The sequence below is a fragment of the Equus przewalskii genome, chromosome 9 (genome assembly GCF_037783145.1).
Source record: "Equus przewalskii isolate Varuska chromosome 9, EquPr2, whole genome shotgun sequence".
In the NCBI taxonomy this organism is placed as follows: domain Eukaryota; kingdom Metazoa; phylum Chordata; class Mammalia; order Perissodactyla; family Equidae; genus Equus; species Equus przewalskii.
In genome coordinates this window covers 11,924,096-11,942,033 of record NC_091839.1, presented here as the reverse complement: position 1 = coordinate 11,942,033, position 17,938 = coordinate 11,924,096, and the positions used below count along the sequence as shown (strand labels likewise).

The following is a 17,938-nucleotide window of genomic DNA, read 5'->3' as shown; positions in this document are numbered from 1 at the left end:
GGCCCCCTCTGCCTAGCTCCTGCTTCTCCCAGTCCCACCCTGCTTGAAGATGCTGACTCTAAGAAGGTCTGGGGCTGTCTGTGTTCCCTGGCCCTGGCTACTCCCAATCCCCAGTGATGTGGGCCAAAGGACAGGAGTTGCATTTCTGAGAAGCTGTGTGAGTAGGTTTGGTGTATGACAGTCTGGGAGAGTGACAGAGGAAGACAGCAGGCTGCTCACAGCCTGAGTTCTATGAGAGTCCTACTGTCCCCTATCCACTCTCACTTGTGCCCCATCCACAGCTCAACAGGGTCAGGCTGGCATCAGGAAAAATATGGCTGGATCTCAGAGGAGAAAACTTAAAGCTGGTGATGAAAGAGTTCACTCTGGGCACAGAGTGCGGTAAACCCAGTGGAAGGAAGCACACATGTAGGGAAAGAATTGGCCAGAGTGTCAACAATGGATGGGAAGAGGCGATGGGGAAGGTGGAGGAAAGAAACATCCTCTTCAACGCTTGCCAACAAGAAGTGGTTTACTCTAGGCCTGTACCCTAGCCCTGGGTTTCTGTTTCAGGCAAAGGCGTGGCATCTGTCAATAGAGATGCAAAACAGGATGAGAACCACTCATTCTGACAGCTGAGGCGAGGTTGGTGATGTCATCAAATCCGGCCCTGCCTATGATCACTGCCTGGCCAGGCTCTGGGCTGCTGAGCCCTAAGGGAACTCCTAGCTGGCAGTCCTCAACTCTCAGGATGGTTTGGGGTCCTCACACACAGCCCTGCAGATCTTCTCAGAGGCCTCCAGGAGGGCAACTTTGCCAGTTCCTGCCCTGCACCCAGTCTTGAGGCTCCTTGATAGGCCAGGGATGGGCCAGGCAGCATCTCATCCTGGAGGCTCTCCACTGACAATAGAAGACTGACCCCAAAGAGCCACTTAAAGCACTCTACTTTCCTTTTCTCCTTTCTCTTCAACTTTTTACTAGCCAGGCAAATTTAGCCATATCTTTCTCTGTTGAAAACACAACCATGGCTCCCCACTGCCCCCAGGACAAGCCTCAACTCTTTATCATCTTCCATGTCCTGGCCCAGGCACCTCACCTCCAGAAAGCTTTCCCAGTTTCCCACAATGGTCCCAATCATTACAGGCTGTGGCCATCTGGGAAGTCACAGATCTGTTCTACCAGTAAATCAACTGCGTAACTTCAGACAGATTCATTTTCTCTATGTGGCCTCAGTTTTCTCTCTGGTCCATCTCCTTTCTTTTTCTCCTCGGATGTTCCACAGCTGTAACACCCACATGATCTGAGGAGGATACTCAGGTCATCATGGATCATAGGTCAAAGCCCCAACACACCTGAGAGCTTGTGCCTAATACACATCCTGGGGTAGGGATTGGGGTTCTGGCTGGATGAAGGCAGAATCCTGGCACAAGTGGCCTCGCCTGGCTTCTGCAGGCATGTTCTCCTTCCTTCTCAAGGATGGGCATTTCTGAGGTCAACCTATGTAACAGGAGACCCAGAAGAGCCAAATGTGGGGAGGTCTGACCATTTGGGAAAAACCAAAGAAAGGAAAAGACAACCCTGGGCCGAGATTCATGGACTGCAGGGACTTTGCCTGTGGTAGTGGTCTCCGCTCTGAAGTTCCATCTGGCTTAGGAGACAGCTGTGCATCCCTCACTGCCAAAGCTGTTGGGGTAGGAAGTGCCAGGATCTGGGCAAGGGCCTGCTTTGAATCTTCTACACACACACACACACACACACACACTCCGACCCACTCTTGGGGTTTAAGCCAAATGCTGGCTTTAGACCTATTCCCAGACCTGAGTAACCTATAGCTTCAGGCCCTATGTCGATCTCCCAATCTATGGTTAGCCTCTCCCACCTTCAGAGTTTCGGTTCTTTTGTTTCATTGTTGGCCTGGATCACCTGGCCTGATCTGCATGTCCCTCCACCAGGAGGCCAGCAGCCCTGAAGACCCAAAGTACAATTAGTACAGTTCTGGACCCTGTCCCTGAACAAGCCAGCACAAGCTGAGGAGGCCAACAGTGAGTCTTTACAGTGCTCAGCTGTTCTGTGCCTGGCTGAGGTGTAGGGGCCTGATCTCCAGAGAAAGCCCACTGTGAAATGTTGGACAGATGTTAAGATGATATGCCCCTAGGACTATAATCCTTCTCCACTGGGCCACATATTTGAAATGGGTTTCACAGTTGATTTAACCAGCAAAGTGAGAAAAAGACAGACGGAATAATTCGCTGGGGTAACCACAAAGGAATCCTTCAGGTATTAATACACCACCACTGCTCTATGAGTCCCACTGGGGCCAAGGGGGACTACAATTCCAAAATGCCCTGACGAGAATGGGGCAGGGGCCAGCCTGGTGGTGTAGCAGTTAAGTTCGTGTGCTCTGCTTCGGTGGCCTGGGGTTCACTGGTTTGGTCCAAGGCGCAGACCTACACACCACTTATCAAGCCATGCTGTGGCAGGCGTCCTACATATAAAATGGAGGAAGATGGGCATAGATGTTAGCTCAGGGTCAATCTTCCTCAGCAAAAGGAGGAGGATTGGCGATGGATTTTAGCTCAGGGCTAATCTTCCTCAAAAAAGAAAAAAAAGAAGAAGAATGGGGCAAAGTGAAGCCAGGGTTAAGAAACAAAGTCTTCAAAGGGGGAGAAGGCTGGCTGTACACATTATTGATGGGGAGTAACCCTGGGTGGTTCTTGGACTATCTTGTGCTCAACTGTTTTTTTTTCCTAGAAATAAATTTATTCTAAACATTAGCCCAATTAGTTGTTTTTATCAAAATTTAGTATTATGGGATCATGTCCTGTCTTCTTCACAAATGTGAGTCATCAGGGCTCAATCCCACGGTTTGACAGCAATCCCAATCAGCACTGGTCACTGGATTAAAGTGTACACCTTTTCATGTCCACCTTCCAGAAAAGCAGAACCTTGAGAAAATCCCACATCTCCACCATCACAGAAGAGTACCAAGGTATAGCACAGCCTTGGCAAATTTTCTATTTTTCTAGCATGGCCATTTCATTAACAAACGGCAGATTTGTACTCCCAACACTCAATTGCTTGGCAAGATCATTTAAATTAATCTATCATGAAGAACAATCACCAGTCAACAGCCTTTTTTCTTTTTGTCTTTAAGAATTAAGTTCTTACTATGTGTTCCTTTCAAATGTTGAATATGAGCATCATTTCTTCAACTGTAAACACTACATTACCAGTTTATTATAAAAGGATATAACTTAGGAACAGCCAGATAGAAGAGATGCCTAGGGCAAAGTATGTGGGAAGGGGCATGGAGCTTCCGTGCTCTCTGAGCACGCCACTCTCCCAACATCTCCACATGTTCACCAACCCTGGAAGCTCCTACTCAGTTGTTTTTGTATAAGATGCTCACGGCTATGAAAAGGCAACTTGGTCCCCTGGAGTTTCCAACCACATTTCTGATGAGCCAACCACTATCACCAGCTCCACCCTCATCAGGAGTCCTTTGAACTCATGGTAACTAAGTACCCAGGGCCATACTTATGGAAGGCACTCCAGTATGGCTGACAGGTGTGTGTGTGTGTGTGTCTGTGTGTACACTACTCAGTTTACATATTTGCACACTCAAGTTTTAAGAAAGCAGAAAGGCAAGGCTGAGGGCAATAGAGGCTTGTTCACAGTCTCCCAACAAATATGTGATCTGCTACTTGAGAAAGCCTTCAGGACAAATGTCAAGAGTGACACATCACAGGCGGTAAACATGAGGAACTCATTACTCTGAGACAGAGATCCTTAACCATGTAGGGGTCACTCATACTCTTGAGAATGCTGAAAGCCATGGGCGATCTTCCTATCCTAACTCAAAACTGTCTAGTTCTTAAAAAAAAGACATCTGCACCAGCACACAAAATTCTGTGTTTAATTTCAAAGGTTCCCAGATCACCGTAACCCTACTCTTAATTGAAATGCAGGTAGAAAATATGTGACTTAGGGATGGACCTGACAATCATAAAAACACGCCAAGAGAATCTGGAACATACCTATTCTGTAGAGTAATTAACAACAATCTCCAGCTACTTTGTGCCAGGCCCTGTGTAAGGTATGTGGGCCCCATTATGATCTCCATTTTCTAGACCAGGAGACTGAGACTGAGAGGAGGTCAGCTGCCCAGGCACACAGCTAGGAAGTGACAGAGCTGAAATTCAAGCCCAGGTCTGTGGGCTCAGAAATCCACGCCCTTTCCATTTCACTAAATAGCTCTCACCTGATGATGTTCTTCTGGGCTGCTAAGAGCCTACACTAGGCCTGAATCATGGCCCGAGACCCCACCCACAGCCTGGGCTCAGAGAACTGTGCTAAGAGCCTGGGGCTTCACCATGACGTGTGGCTGACCCCATGACCAGTACCGTAGTCCAAAAGCATTATGGGGAAAAAATACAAGGACTAGAGAGGAATTTACAGGCACCCAATAGGCCCCTTCCCTCTCCTGGGGCACGATGGTCACCAGCAAGTACCTGATCTAGGATGTAGTTGCGTTTCTTGCGGGCGGCGATCTGGATGAGACGGTTGAGGCACTGGGTGGCCTGCTGGATCAGGACGTCCCAGCGGCCGGCATAGTTCCGCTGCCGGCGTAGGCCCATCACCTGTGGGCAGGGGGTGGTGAAGGGTGGGTGGTCCTGGTTGCAGGGCAGCCCTTAGTGGGGTGGGAGGTAGATAAGGAGAGACTAGGGGCTGTCTTTACCCGCATCTTATCCATGATGGCATTGGTACCCAAGATGTTGTACTTCTTGGAGGGGTTGGAGGCTGCATGTTTGATGGCCCACGTGGTTTTACCGGCAGCGGGCAGGCCAACCATCATCAGAATCTACAAAAACAGGATGGGGAGGAACACTGTGAAGCAGCAGCAGTGTGTAGCGTGGCAGCCTAGCACCACCCTGAGTCGCTGGTAACCATGAGGGTGACTGTAAACCTTGTGGCTGCCTCTGGGAAATGCAAGCAATAATACCATCTACCTCACAGCGCTGCTGTTAGGATTCAAAGAGATGAGGCTTGTCAGACTCTCAGCAGAGAGTCTGGCACGGAGTGAGCACAAAATCAAGCACTGTTATCCTGAGAATTTACATTTTTGTTCAGGCAGGATTAAGTGGCCTCTGACAGGGAAAGGTCCAGGGAGGGCCGAGTACTAGCACTGGCCCACAAAGCTGGCATGAGATGTGGTACAACTTTCCCGGAGCACAGGCTGTATGGGCACAGACTGTACGCACAAGGACAAGCATCGTATCTAATCAATACATTTAGAATTTGGCAAACACTAGATGCAATCTAAATGCCCAAGAAAAGGGAAATGGTTAGCTTGTGAGGCCATTATGTGAGCTTGTGAGTTTAAAAAGAGGTATTCATGTGGTGAGATACAGCTCATAAAATAATGTTAAGTGAAAAGGGCAGGATATCAAAATGCTTATACCATAAGATTTCGATCATAAATGTGTGTATAAAACATGCAGCTAGCATAGCAAAAAGAATAGAATAAACTTCAAAACTTTAAAAGTAACTTATTTGCAGATGGCAGAATCATGGGAAACTAATTTTCTTTGTATTTCCTAATTTTCTAGAATAAACATAAAATCATTTATATATCAGAAAAAACATTATTATGAGAACAAAGATCACCAACATAGCTTCTGCAGAGCAATCAGCCCCAAGGCCAGTTATCATTTTTGTTCTTAGACAGTCTTGGGTGGGACTGTGGAACTGCACGATCTCCTTCAGGAACACATTCACCAGGAAGTACCTTCATATCCTTTCTGCTGGGAAGAAAGCCTCCTTTTCCAAGATTCAGACCTCACTGAAGCAGTAGTGTGGAAGGAGCAGTGTGGCAATTTCCTTTTGGAACCTTTCCAAGAGTTAGCACTCTTACCTTAGCCCCTCCGTCTCCAGCCTAAGCCATACCCACAATCCTTGCCTCACTCTCACAGCAGCTTTCAACTCTGAGTCAAGCCCTGAGGAGCTGGGAGAAGAGGTCCCTTGCCCCAAGGTTCTGCGGCAAGGTTGTACTGCTTTCACCACATCCAGCCGCCAAGAGCCTCCCCTCTGCCTTGGCAGCAACGTGGCTCTGGAGAGGCAGCCACCTATTCAGTCTTCCAGGCCCACTCACCTCACACTCTGCCTTGCTCTTTGGTCCAACAGTGCCCCGGATCCGCTCACTCAGGGGAAGGTGCTGGATGAAGGTGAAGCCTGGGAGGACAGAACAGTAGGGCTCCGCCCTCTGCCCAAAGTTAAACTCCACTGCACAATTCTTCACCAGGACATGAGGGTAGAGGGCCTGACCCCCCAAGGCTTCCTTCTGGATTCGGAAGGCAATGCCCATCCACTTCCCATTCTTGGTGAAGGAAAGTTCCACATCGTTTCCACATTCAAAGTCCTAGGAGAAAAAGCCACAGGAAGATAATTGCCAACGTTCAGCTTAAGGCACTGGCAGCCCCAAGCTGGAGAGGGCAGATGCAGGGAGTGGAAACAGAGCCAGCTTCCCAGACTGAAGTGCATCCCTCCCAACAGACAGACATGACAGGCAGTACCAGGGAACAGCTCAGAAAATGTTGAGCCCAAAGCCCTCCTTGCCTAAGACCCAAAAGCTGGTGGGTGTGAAGCACGTAATTTTAGGAAGCTCCAAAGCATTTGAGCCTTGTGCCCAGCCTGAGATGAAAATGAAGGAAAAGGTGATCTTGTCTGTCTTCAACCCCAGCAAGGGCAGTCTGTTGATGATAACAGATGGAAAGACAGCCACAGCAGGGCCTTTTAAGTCAAGACCAGCTCTACAAAGGCATTCACTTGTTTGTTCAACACATGTTCCCCAAGTTCCTGCTCTTCCTCGCGCACACGTCTACGGTGATCTGGGCCCGACAGAGCTCAGGGCCTAGTGGGGAATCAGATAAGGACACTATTATAATTCAGTAATAGCACCTATACAGGAGCAAGATTCTCTGAGGAGGGGATCCGTAAGCCAAGCCTTGAACAATAAATGGAAATGAGCCAGCTTTGGGGTAGGAGGAGAGAATCCTAAAGAGAAGTGTCGTCTGTGTACAAATCTGGCAGTGAGAAAACACAGGGTCAGAGTGGTTGAAGCAAAAAGGATGAAGGTAAGTAATTTCAGGTACAGGCCAGGGAGGGACCATATTAACTCATTCAACAACTATTTACTGAGTTCCTGCTGAGCAGGTGAAGTTTGTGGTTAAGCTCCTATTTTGGAAGGTGGACTGCCTCAGCTCTACCATTTACCAACTGTGAGGCCCAGTTATTTCATCTACAGTTTCCTTATCAAAAAAGGGGCACCATGATAAGATTCTATACTGCATAAGGTCATTCTGAGGATTAAGCGGGTTAGTGTGTTACTACACAGTGAGAACACCATGAATGGGAGCTATCATCCCAAGATGCCAGGCACTGTGCTGGGCTGAAGCAATGGGGAGGAGACATAGTCCCTGCCCTCAGCATGAGATAGGCTCTCTGTTAATTCCAGACTCTGAACTTCGTGCTGACGAAGCCAGCTGACAAACTCCTGACTTGTTTCGAATAGAGGAGAGACCTGCTCAAAACTGTGTTTCAGAAAGATCACTTTGGCTGCAGGGTAAAGGTTTATAGGAGACTCAAAACTTGGGATCAGATCTCAGATTGAAACTAAGTACAAGGTCAAGTTCCTGACAAAAAAGTCTAAGATGTGGTAGTCTTTCCCTCTTGAATGGGGAGACCACCTTGAGACTTGCCCTTTAAGAGCAGTGAAAGCCCTCCCCATAAGGAGCTTCCTTACGCAGGGTGCAGCTCTACACAGTCCCTTACACCTGTGCAGCTCTAATGCCTACACAGGTGAAGCCCAGGTGGGGCAGACATGCAAACACTGCCAGAGTGAATCCTGCCCCAACCCCTGCATCAATGTCCCTGCCACGTCTTCTCACAGGGGCAAGAGTGGCCCAGGTCACCTTTGCTCTAACATGGAAATGAACATTGTGAGGGTTAACTTTCCCTATGGCCACCGGCTTCACTAAGGAACTTACCATACCGTATATAAACCAGCACCCTCAACTGACAAATGCACCACTAATCGGCAAGTGTAGTCATGTCACTCCTGCTAAAACAACACTATTGGGGCCAGTCCGGGGTTGAAAGACCCAAAGTCCTTAAGCCTAGCATTCAGAGTGGGCCATTTTCACAGCCTCACCTCTCACATCTTCCTGTGTTGTCTCCGAGGTTCATGCATTACACTCCCTACGGTTTGTTGACATGTGTTATATGTACTGTTCTACTTGGAAGGACCTTTTGTCCTCTTTGTTTTGTGAATGTTGAGAACTTGAGATCTAACACAAATGTCCTCCCCCCGGGCTTCCTGAGGTCCCTGATTTTCACACCTCCTCCAATCCCTCACCTGAGCCTTTTAAACAGTTATGGCATCCTTTGGACAAAGGATTGCAGACGGAATCTTAAAAACAGAAGTAGAGAATATCTGGTTCAAGCAAGAGTCAAGGGCTGGATTTCAAAACCGCTAAACACGCACAGAACCTGATGCTCGGAAGGGAGTGACTTTGGGGAACACTGTCACACACTGATGCCATGTTCAACTGCTGCAGCTTCTTCGGAATGCAGTCTTAGTAGCAGCTACCAAAATTTAAAAGTATGCCTTTGAGCCCGAAGTTATGCTTTCAGGAACAAATACAACAACTACATTCCCACAGGAATGCAAACACGTATGTGCAAATTGCTCACCCTAGCACTGCTAAGTGTGCTCCAATGGGGAAGTGGGAGACACTAAATCGGACAGGAGATCCATGTGTGGGGACACAAAAAGATCGCCAACATACTCTGGAAAGGGGAAACAGATGAGCTGTCACTGCAGCATTGACTATTCCAGCTTTCAGGTCCATCAAGAGAAGACCAGATAAATTAAACCAGGATAAATTGACGCCTGCATCAGAATACTAGGCAGTCACTAAAAAGAAAGGCAAGAACTAACCCAACGTCCACTAACAGAGGACTGACTATGGAAGTATCGTAGATCCACACAATGACTACAAACTACATCAAACAAAAAAGTCCTCTAGGTAGTAACATAAAAAGATCTCTATACAGTTAAGCAAAAAAAAAGACGCAGAATAACATATATAATATGCTACCTTTTGTGTAAAAGAAGAACAATAATCATCATCTTTCTTACATTCGAATAAAGAAATCCCGAGTCCCAGTGGGTTCACATGTCAGGAGGGTATGTGTGAACAATGGGTGGAGGGAGGTCTGAAGACTTTACACTGCACACCTTTTTACATTTCTTGATATTTTCGGAGACCCTGTGAATTTATTAACTATTCAAAAATGTTTTTAATTGAGGTAGATCTGTATTATCTGTGCGGACAGGGAAAGACAGTCAAGATTTACTGCTAAATGGAAAATGCAGGGTTTAGAACAGTCTGTAGAGTATAAACACGGTTAATTTTTACTTAAGAAAACATGTTTTTTATTAAAAAGATAGTGAGGTCATGAAAGACAATGGAAGACTAAGAAACTGTTTCAGACTAAAAAGACATGACAAGAGAATGCAATACATCAGCCTGGATCAGATTCTGAACCAGAAACGAAACTGCTCTAAAGGATATTGTTGGGACAACTGACAAAATTTAAATGTGGACTGTGGAGCAGATAATAGTATTACCTCAATGTTTAATATCGTAACTGAACTGTGGTTAAGATAATAATTTTACCCTTAAGAAACACATGCTGAAGTATTAACGAATAAAGACAATGTAGGCAACATACTCTCAAACAGGTCAGACAAAAAAATCACATATATTTGAGAAAGTGGTAAAGCAAATGTGGCAAATCTTAGAACCCAGACAAGACTCTTTGAGAACTGTTAGAGCTTTATAGTTAAAAAAAAAAAAAAAAGGGAAAAAAAGAGTACATGTATACAGATATGAGGGAGGGAGAGACAATAAGACCAAGAGAAAGCATCCACCCGGGGAGCCACTCCTTCCTGGGGCCTCATGCCCCGTTTTACAAACATCCATAACTCCTCATGATAATAATAACAGTATTAAGTAATATTTCCTGAGCACTCACTTTGTGCCAGGCATTGCTGTAGGCATTTCTAATGGATGAACTTAAATGAGCCCATACGGAATTCTGAGGGAGATGCAAAGATTTTCATTTAGTGGAGAGTGAAATACAGGGTGGGTAAGGTAAGGTGCCCAGGGCTGTGGGTGGAAGAGCAGGGACTGAATCTGGGGAGCCTGTCCCAGAGCCAACAGTACTGTGAGTGTTGGTCACTGCTCTTGGGGACTGAAGTTTGCAGCAGTTCAGGCACCCTCCACCTCGTTCTGTTTTGCATCCACCCCTGCCCTCCATGAAGGCAGTACACTGAGGAAGTCTGGCTCTACCAATGTGAGGTGAAGGAAGGAAGTAGTTTTGGGATGAGATGATGCCAAAGTGGGGCACGGGCCACTATCATTGCCTTTGAAAGCAGATAAGCTATTCCATAGCAAAGAAAGGTAGGAAGAAATTCCTGGGTGTGTCTAGAAAATGTCACTCTGGTATCTAGGGATGGAGGAAGGCTGTGCACACCTGATGTCCCCAAACCTCTTCAGAGTGCCATCTCACAGCTTTGCACAAAAGATCAGAGGGGGTAGAGTGGCAGTATTTTACACAAAATGACAGCAAACATTCCAGTCTGTCAAAGAGAGACAAAAGAGACAAGAGTGGCTGGACATAGGGCAGACAATGGAGAGACTTATGAGAAAGAAGTGTCTGCAGGTCCACCTGATAGGACCAATGTTTGGTTCTGCCAACTCACACAGGGTGCCAGCACTCACCGCAAAGCAGCCAATCACATCATTCTCTGCAAACTTGTCTCCGTAGTTTTCAAACCGGCTATTGGTGGACTTCTTCCCAGTGCCTCCATAGCCATAGGAGAAAGGTTCCTCGCCTGATGGAAGAAATAGGCAAAGGCAGGTTAAACCTGTGATGGTCACAACAGCCTCTATGGCTGTCACACACTTTTAAAGAAAAAAATGATTTTCTTTACTAGCTTTACTAAACAGATACTTTTTGCGGGGAAAGGTGAGGAAGATTCTGTTGAAAAGAAGCCCTTCATTACGCAGAACTCCTGAGGGCTTGATGGGTTTAGGTGTTAAGTCTGGGAGTAGGAGGTGAACTGAACTGCTCTGCACAGAAAGGGAGACTTTGGAAAGAAAGGGAGGAAGGGAAGAGAGGAACTGGGATGGAGGAGGGCTATCTGCTGAGATGCAACCCTTCCTCCTAACAACATTCAGTCAATTCTACTAACGGCATCAACTTTTGGAGCCAGTGGGTCTTTGGCAGAAATCAGTAAAGGGGCTAGGTTTTGCTTCTGGAGAACATGAGGTCTAACCCCTAGGAAAGGTACTAGATTTCCTCAGGCTACAGAACTGGTGGCTGAAGTGATCTGACTAAGATCCCAAGAGCCCTGGCTGACACCTGGTTTATATAGAGATCCTTGCCAGGAACCCAAGGAGCATCCTGCCAGAAGAGCTAGAGCCAACAAGCTTGAATTCCAGGCCCAGTTCTTGTATGAACAACCTGTGTGACCTTGGACATCTGATTGACCCTTCTGGGCTTTGTATCTTCATCTGTATCAACTACCCACCACTTACATCTCAAAACTGAGACAACAATATAACGAGATGACATATGAGTCTTACATAAAAAGTGCTAATACATATCAAAATGAAAACTGCATACTCCTTTTGACGTAGCATTTCTACTTTTACGGACCAGTCTTAAGTGAACAGTCAGACCAATTACACACAAGGATAGCTCAAGTGTCTAGCAGCAAAAAATTGCAATTAACTTAAATGGTCTACAAAACATTTATAAATAAGTGACACAACTACAAAATGGAAGACTATGTGGTAGTCAAAAGCTGTATTTATTTACAAAAATATGCCCACCATATATTAAGTAGGAAAAAGAAAGAAGGCTACAAAATAGTCCGCAAAGTGTGACCCAGTTTGAGATACACAAAGAAAACAATCATCCAGAAGAATAGGTGAAAATGTTAACGCTGGGTTGTTATTTTGCAGGTTTAGGGAGGATTTCCACTTTTTCCCCCCTCTCTGTATAGGTTGACTTTTACAAGGAGTACAGAGTGTTTCCATCATCAGAATGTTTATATGACCAAGGCAGAAGGTCTCAGCACTGGTCATCAAAATCAGTCACTTGGTTCTGACTCCACTGAGGCATGGGGTCCTGTGAAAATTCAGAACCTCTCAATGGGTAGCCCCTGCCTCTCTCTGCCAACCAGCCCTGGCTCCACTGGCCTCTGCTTCCCCTTTTACTCTGGGTCAGGCTCTAGACAGAAAATCCCAGACAGAACTTAATCGGGCTTGAGGAACTTATTTTCAGAATGGTTTGAGGACAGTAGACAATTGATCTTGTTTTTAAGAAACGGAACAGTTTTCTAAAGAGAACTTTGGACCCTCTCCTAAAAGATGAAGGATAAATTTTTCATAGAAAAGTTATGTGATTGTGGTCCTTCACGCTGAATCTTTAGGTCTGAAGATGGGCAGTGGCATATACCTGATCCTTGTGTCTGTTCCATCCCAGGCTAGTTCTGTTCCAAGTGCAACGCTGGGAAGAGAATCTTAGAAAGCTTGAGAATCCAGGGATAGAGGCAATCACCTATTCTCTAGACTGCTTGGCTGACCTCCACTTACCTAGCTGAGTGCTGCAGGAGTCCAGGGACCAGCCAATACGGACAACGTGCGGGTCAGGCTCCGTGGATGGAAGGTGCTTCACGGAGATTTCCTCATTGATCTGGGGATGGAGAACAAGAAGGCTCAGAATAGATTCTCTGGAGGCTGGTGGGTTATGAGGCAATACAGTAGGGAAGCACATAGGCATTAAAAAACAGCAATGGCTTTTGCTGCTGGGAAAAAGACATTTAAGCTGGTCTGAAGGGCCTGTTGCACTGAAACCAGGATGTCTGAAGGGCTCAGAAGAGTGTAGGGGTACAGAGATAGGCATCTCAAAATATAGTTATTTTTTAGTTTTAACACTTGCTGCAGGGGAAACAAGGACTCTCATGAAATTTGGTGTAGAAGGATAAACTGGCACAAAGTTTTTGGAGGACAATTTAGCAGTCTCCGTAAAAACTGCAAATGCACATGCTCTATAACCCAGCAAGTCAACTTTCAGTTTACCCAACAGATACACTCATATCTGTGTCTGTGTAAACATACACACACAAACACACAACAACATTCAGTGTGGCATTGTTTATATTAAAACAAAAGAGTAGAAAAAACCATCAATAAGGCACTGTCACATTATGGCACACCCACACCACAAAATATGATGCAGCAGTTAAAAAGAATGAGACAGGGCTAATGTACTGGTATGGAAAAATGTCGAAGTATTAAGTAAAAGAAGCAGAAAGAATAAAAGTGCCTTCTGACTCAACCTTTAATTGAATTAGAGGTTAGACTGCCTAGTAATCCTATCTATCAATATTAGTTCGTGGTTTTTGGAAAGTTACCCTATTTCACTGACTTTCAGATGCCTATTTTCACGTTTTAACATGTCCAAAGGCAGGATATATCTTAGAATTACTGTGATAAGAAAGCACTCTGTCATTTTAATTGGCAACGTTTCTCTATGAGTAGCACACAAAACAATGCACAGCTTAGAATCAACAATGTCCTAGCCAGTCAAATATGATAACCTTCAGCCTCGCTTCCACCTCCAAAAAATGGGGATAACAGTACCTGTTTCATGATGGTACTGTGAAGATTAATGGAGATACCTGTATAAAGAGCCTGGCACCATATCTAGTGCATGCAAAGTGTTCTATAAATATTAGAGATCACAAATAAGTTTGGAGATACAAAGGATACACAATAAATTAACATATAACTTATCTCTGGAGGGCAGGATGGGGCCTGGGAGGACATGAGTATGACTTCTGCTTTTCTACTTTATAATCTTGTGTGCCACCTGAACTTTTGTTAAACATGAGCATGTGTTATTTCATCAACATAATTTGACATGGAACTGCGGAAAGATGATGGTAGAGGATGGCCTGATGGCAGAACTTTTCTTTGCCCTGCTCTCCCCGTGGCCTTTTAACTGGGGATGACTGAGTCCATTCTTTCTAGCTCCCTTTTCTTCCAAACAACTCCTTTTCCCAGAACAAACAAGTCACCCTTGGAATGGTTGGCTGTATAATAATAATGGTTGGTCTGGAAAAGATCCTACCAAGGAAAAATCTGCTTGATGAAGTATGGATGGTTGGCCTGCTCTTCTGACACAGCATTTAGCAATAGTGTAGTTCTCTAAAGTTCATTATACTTTTTTTGCTTGGATGTAAAACTCTACGGTCAATCAAATCTCTTTTGTAATTGTGGCTCTGACTGAGGTGACTGGTGACAGGCTCTTCCAAAGGACAGGTCTGTCTTCAGTCCCTATCCCCTGTTGCTCCCATTTACCTTCATCTCGAAGCATACACGGCCCCTTCTGACCCCATAGCTGGCACGGGCTCCTGACCACAGGTATGCAAAGCCCTCAATTGTGAGTGGGTAGCCACTACTTCGGTCTCGGGCCACCTTGAAGTGAAGGTCGCAGTTATCTGTGGAGGAAAAAGCCTGAGTTAGTTGATGTTTTATTTTACTTTATTTTTTGCTGAGGAAGATTCACCCTGAGCTAACATGTATGCCGATCTTCCTCTATTTGGTATGTGGGATGCCACCACAGCATGGTTTGATGAGCAGTGTAGGTCTGCGTCCAGGATCCGAACCTGCAAACCCTGGGCTGCCAAAGCAGAGCATGCGAACTCAACTACTATGCCACAGGGCCAGACCCTGGTTGATGTTTTAAAGGTCCCAAGAGAAGGACAGGCATAGGCAAAGGTAAGTTCCCCAAGAGTGTTAACTAGGAGCACTGTGAGGGCAGGTTCGTGAGAAACCAGCCGCACTGCCTAACCATTCTCCCTTCCAGTAGAAAGGCTTTGGACTACTGCAAACTGGCCTGCAGAGGATCAAAGCAGTCATCCCACAGAGGAAGTGGGGTTCTTCACCTGGCTGGGGTCCAAGGATGGCTATCAGGGGAACACCTGGAAATTGTACAGAGTGCCTTTCTTGGGGATATATACTTGCTAGAGAGGGAGTCCATATCCTCACCAGTGTCAAGAAATTTTAGAATTCACAAAAAGGCTAATCGCCATGACCATATACTTCCACCATCTCCTCCTACTAACTGTATCAGTTTGGGAGCCAGACTCCTGCTGCCAATAGCTGCACATTTGACCCTGATGCACCCCTGCCACCCAGGTACCACTGTCCAGGTACACCACAGGCTCCCAGCTCCTCCTGTGGGCTCAGGACTCTCATGCAGTAGCTCGGACTCTTCCCACTCTTCAAGGAGCCAGTCAAGCCTCCAAGAAAGTTTTTCCTGACCAACTCATCCAGTAGGCTCTCCTTTCTCTAAAGGCTGAGCACCAGTCTGTACATTTGGCAACTGATCAGACACTGCTCCATAGACCACTGCCACCCAGTACTTCCAAAAACATTTAGCTTTACTCTGGGTATATTGTTTTTGAGATCTTGTGACAGAAGGGGCTATGTACGAGATATCTTTCTCTCTTTCAAAGCATGTAGCCACTGCTCTACGTAAAGAAATACATGAATGAACTGCTGTTAACTTTCCGCTCTGTTGAATAATGGTGTTCTCAGACCTGTTGGGCTTCTGGGTGCATTCTAAAATTCAGACTCATAGGCTCCGCCACTCAGTCTTAGGGGGTCTGAGGGGAGGGATAGGATCTCTATAATCATTCCTCTGAGGGTTTAGATGTGCAGTCAAGGGGAAAGCCACTTATCCAGTGGAAAGAAAACTGAGCTGGAGGACAGAGAGCAGGGTGGGCCAGGTTAATGCCTCAAAGGACAAAGTGGCATTGGTTTCACCAGGAACACGAGTAGCTGATGGGAACTGGTCATCAAAGAGTTAAGTTTCCCTAGCAGCACTCAGGTTCCCTTCCTGATTAGATGACAACCCCCTGTGTGTACAGGGTGGTCAGGGTTTTCCAAATTGCTCTTGTATCCATTGTCTGATGAGTGCCACTGAAAGTTCTCACAGGTATTAGTGCAGGATTACTCCTCCTTGAAGAGAAGCTAAGAGAAGTAGAATGACTTGGCCAGGATCTCACAGCTAGAGCTGGGAACAGATATTCTGTCTCCAAACCAGCAGCCTCGTTCCAGAGGCTGGACTAACACTGGCTCTGGATGGTGCTAGGCAGGCATTCTTGTGAAGGTCAAGGCATAGCTTCCCAATACTGACTGCAAGGCAGAATCAGATAGGTACTCCAAGGACTCACATGTGTCAATGGCAACCAGGGTGTCATCAAAGTCATCTTCATCCTCTTCAGCAGGAGGCTGAGGAGAGCGGCCCCTGTGTCAGAAAGAGGGGTTAAGTCATATGAGAACGGCTGGACGAGCACAGAGGAAGGGAAATGAAGATTCTGCTGGACTTTACAAGTGGCTTCCAGTCTGCCTCCTGGATTTCAATTTCTTCCCACAGAGGTTAGCAAAAGAACTCTGCGACCCTACATCCTTGCAATGAAAGCAATGTCTGTTAACTCCTAGGGTAGGGACAGGAACTAGACAGGGCATGCTCTGCTAGAGAAGGCCATCAGAATCATTTAGAAAGCTTTTTCAAAGACTCTTCTCTCACACCCCAAGATTCTGATTCACGCTCTCCCATGTTGAGCACTGCCTCCATACTGAACTCTGTTACTGACGGGAGGCTGTGGCAGACCAAACGGTATTGGGCCAGGAAGGGGAAAGTGCAAGAGCTTAGAAAAACCCCAGTAATTACAATCTGTCCATGTACCAGGCTTCCTAAAATTCCACATCTGAAATGATTTGATATGACCCATTTTTTCAGTCTCTTTCTCACTTTCAAAAGTGTCCTAAATTATGAACGAGATTCATCTTCCTACCAAAACACTAAAAAGGACTATGCTAAAATACTGTTTGTTTCCAAGGTATAGGAATAAGGGAGAGGGGTAGAACAATGGGGTCTAACGCCCAGGGTCTTGCCTCAGGCAGCCCAGATGCCTAGTCCCCCATGCACCCAGATCAGGTACCCCATGCCCACCTGGCTGCTGGCACTCCCCAAGCAGCAGGCTTCCCTCAGGTGGAGTGTCTTTCTGGCCCTGCCAGGCCATGGCTAGCACAGAGCCCATCACACGGTAAGTCTATCCTAGCGAGCTTTCTCTGCCAGCCCTGGATAAGAGCACGTGTTCCTTCCCTGCTCTCCACTGGCAAGTAGGTCTAGGCTTCTGCTCTATAGTAGGCAGTGGGAGAAACTGGTAAGAGGTGGGTTCCATGTCCTAATTTTAGCCACAGGCTCTATCTTACTATTGTTATTTTTTATGATTCATTCATTTTTCTCTTTTATTTATTGAGGTAACATTGGTTTATAACATTATATAAATTTCAGGTGTACATCACTATATTTCAATTTCTGTGTAGATTACATCATGTTCACTATCCAAAGATTAATTACCATCCGTCAACATACACACGTATCACAGGTCCTGTCTTAAAGAGAGTCACAAGCTATTTAGAGGATGGATTCCCTAGTAAGAAATAAATGCATCAGATCACCAGTCCAGATGAGTAGAGAAGGAGTGGTCATTCCCAGTTTTGGAGATTGGAAAAGGCTTCACACAGGAGCTGAAGGAGGGAAAGTGGGAGGGGCAGGACTGTGGCTGGGGTGAAGTAGGTGGGGGTAGGCGGTCTTGTCAGGAAAGGGAAAAAGGAAATGACCAGGGCAGAGAGGCCACGCCCTCCTGTGAGCTCCTGACACTCACATGCACCCTGACTACTCACCCTACTAGGTGAGTAGTAAGCCACTGGGTTGTGGCTTACTTGTGTATGTCTCTCTCTCAGTC

The 17,938-nt window shown here is 46.1% G+C and overlaps 1 protein-coding gene across 6 annotated transcripts in view; it reads right to left on the bottom strand.

Moving 5' to 3' along the window:
* HNRNPUL1 (heterogeneous nuclear ribonucleoprotein U like 1) overlaps nucleotides 1-17,938 on the bottom strand; it is a 35,441-nt gene that overhangs the window by 8,976 nt on the left and 8,527 nt on the right. For all 6 annotated transcript variants that reach the window (XM_008537609.2, XM_070557866.1, XM_008537606.2 and 3 more), the window contains exons 4-10: nucleotides 16,358-16,431; nucleotides 14,478-14,617; nucleotides 12,708-12,807; nucleotides 10,827-10,939; nucleotides 6,131-6,397; nucleotides 4,718-4,840; nucleotides 4,491-4,619 (exon numbers count right to left, since the gene is read on the bottom strand). In XM_008537609.2, coding sequence (XP_008535831.1) covers nucleotides 4,491-4,619; nucleotides 4,718-4,840; nucleotides 6,131-6,397; nucleotides 10,827-10,939; nucleotides 12,708-12,807; nucleotides 14,478-14,617; nucleotides 16,358-16,431 — 946 coding nt within the window. The remainder of the gene's footprint in view (nucleotides 1-4,490; nucleotides 4,620-4,717; nucleotides 4,841-6,130; nucleotides 6,398-10,826; nucleotides 10,940-12,707; nucleotides 12,808-14,477; nucleotides 14,618-16,357; nucleotides 16,432-17,938) is intronic.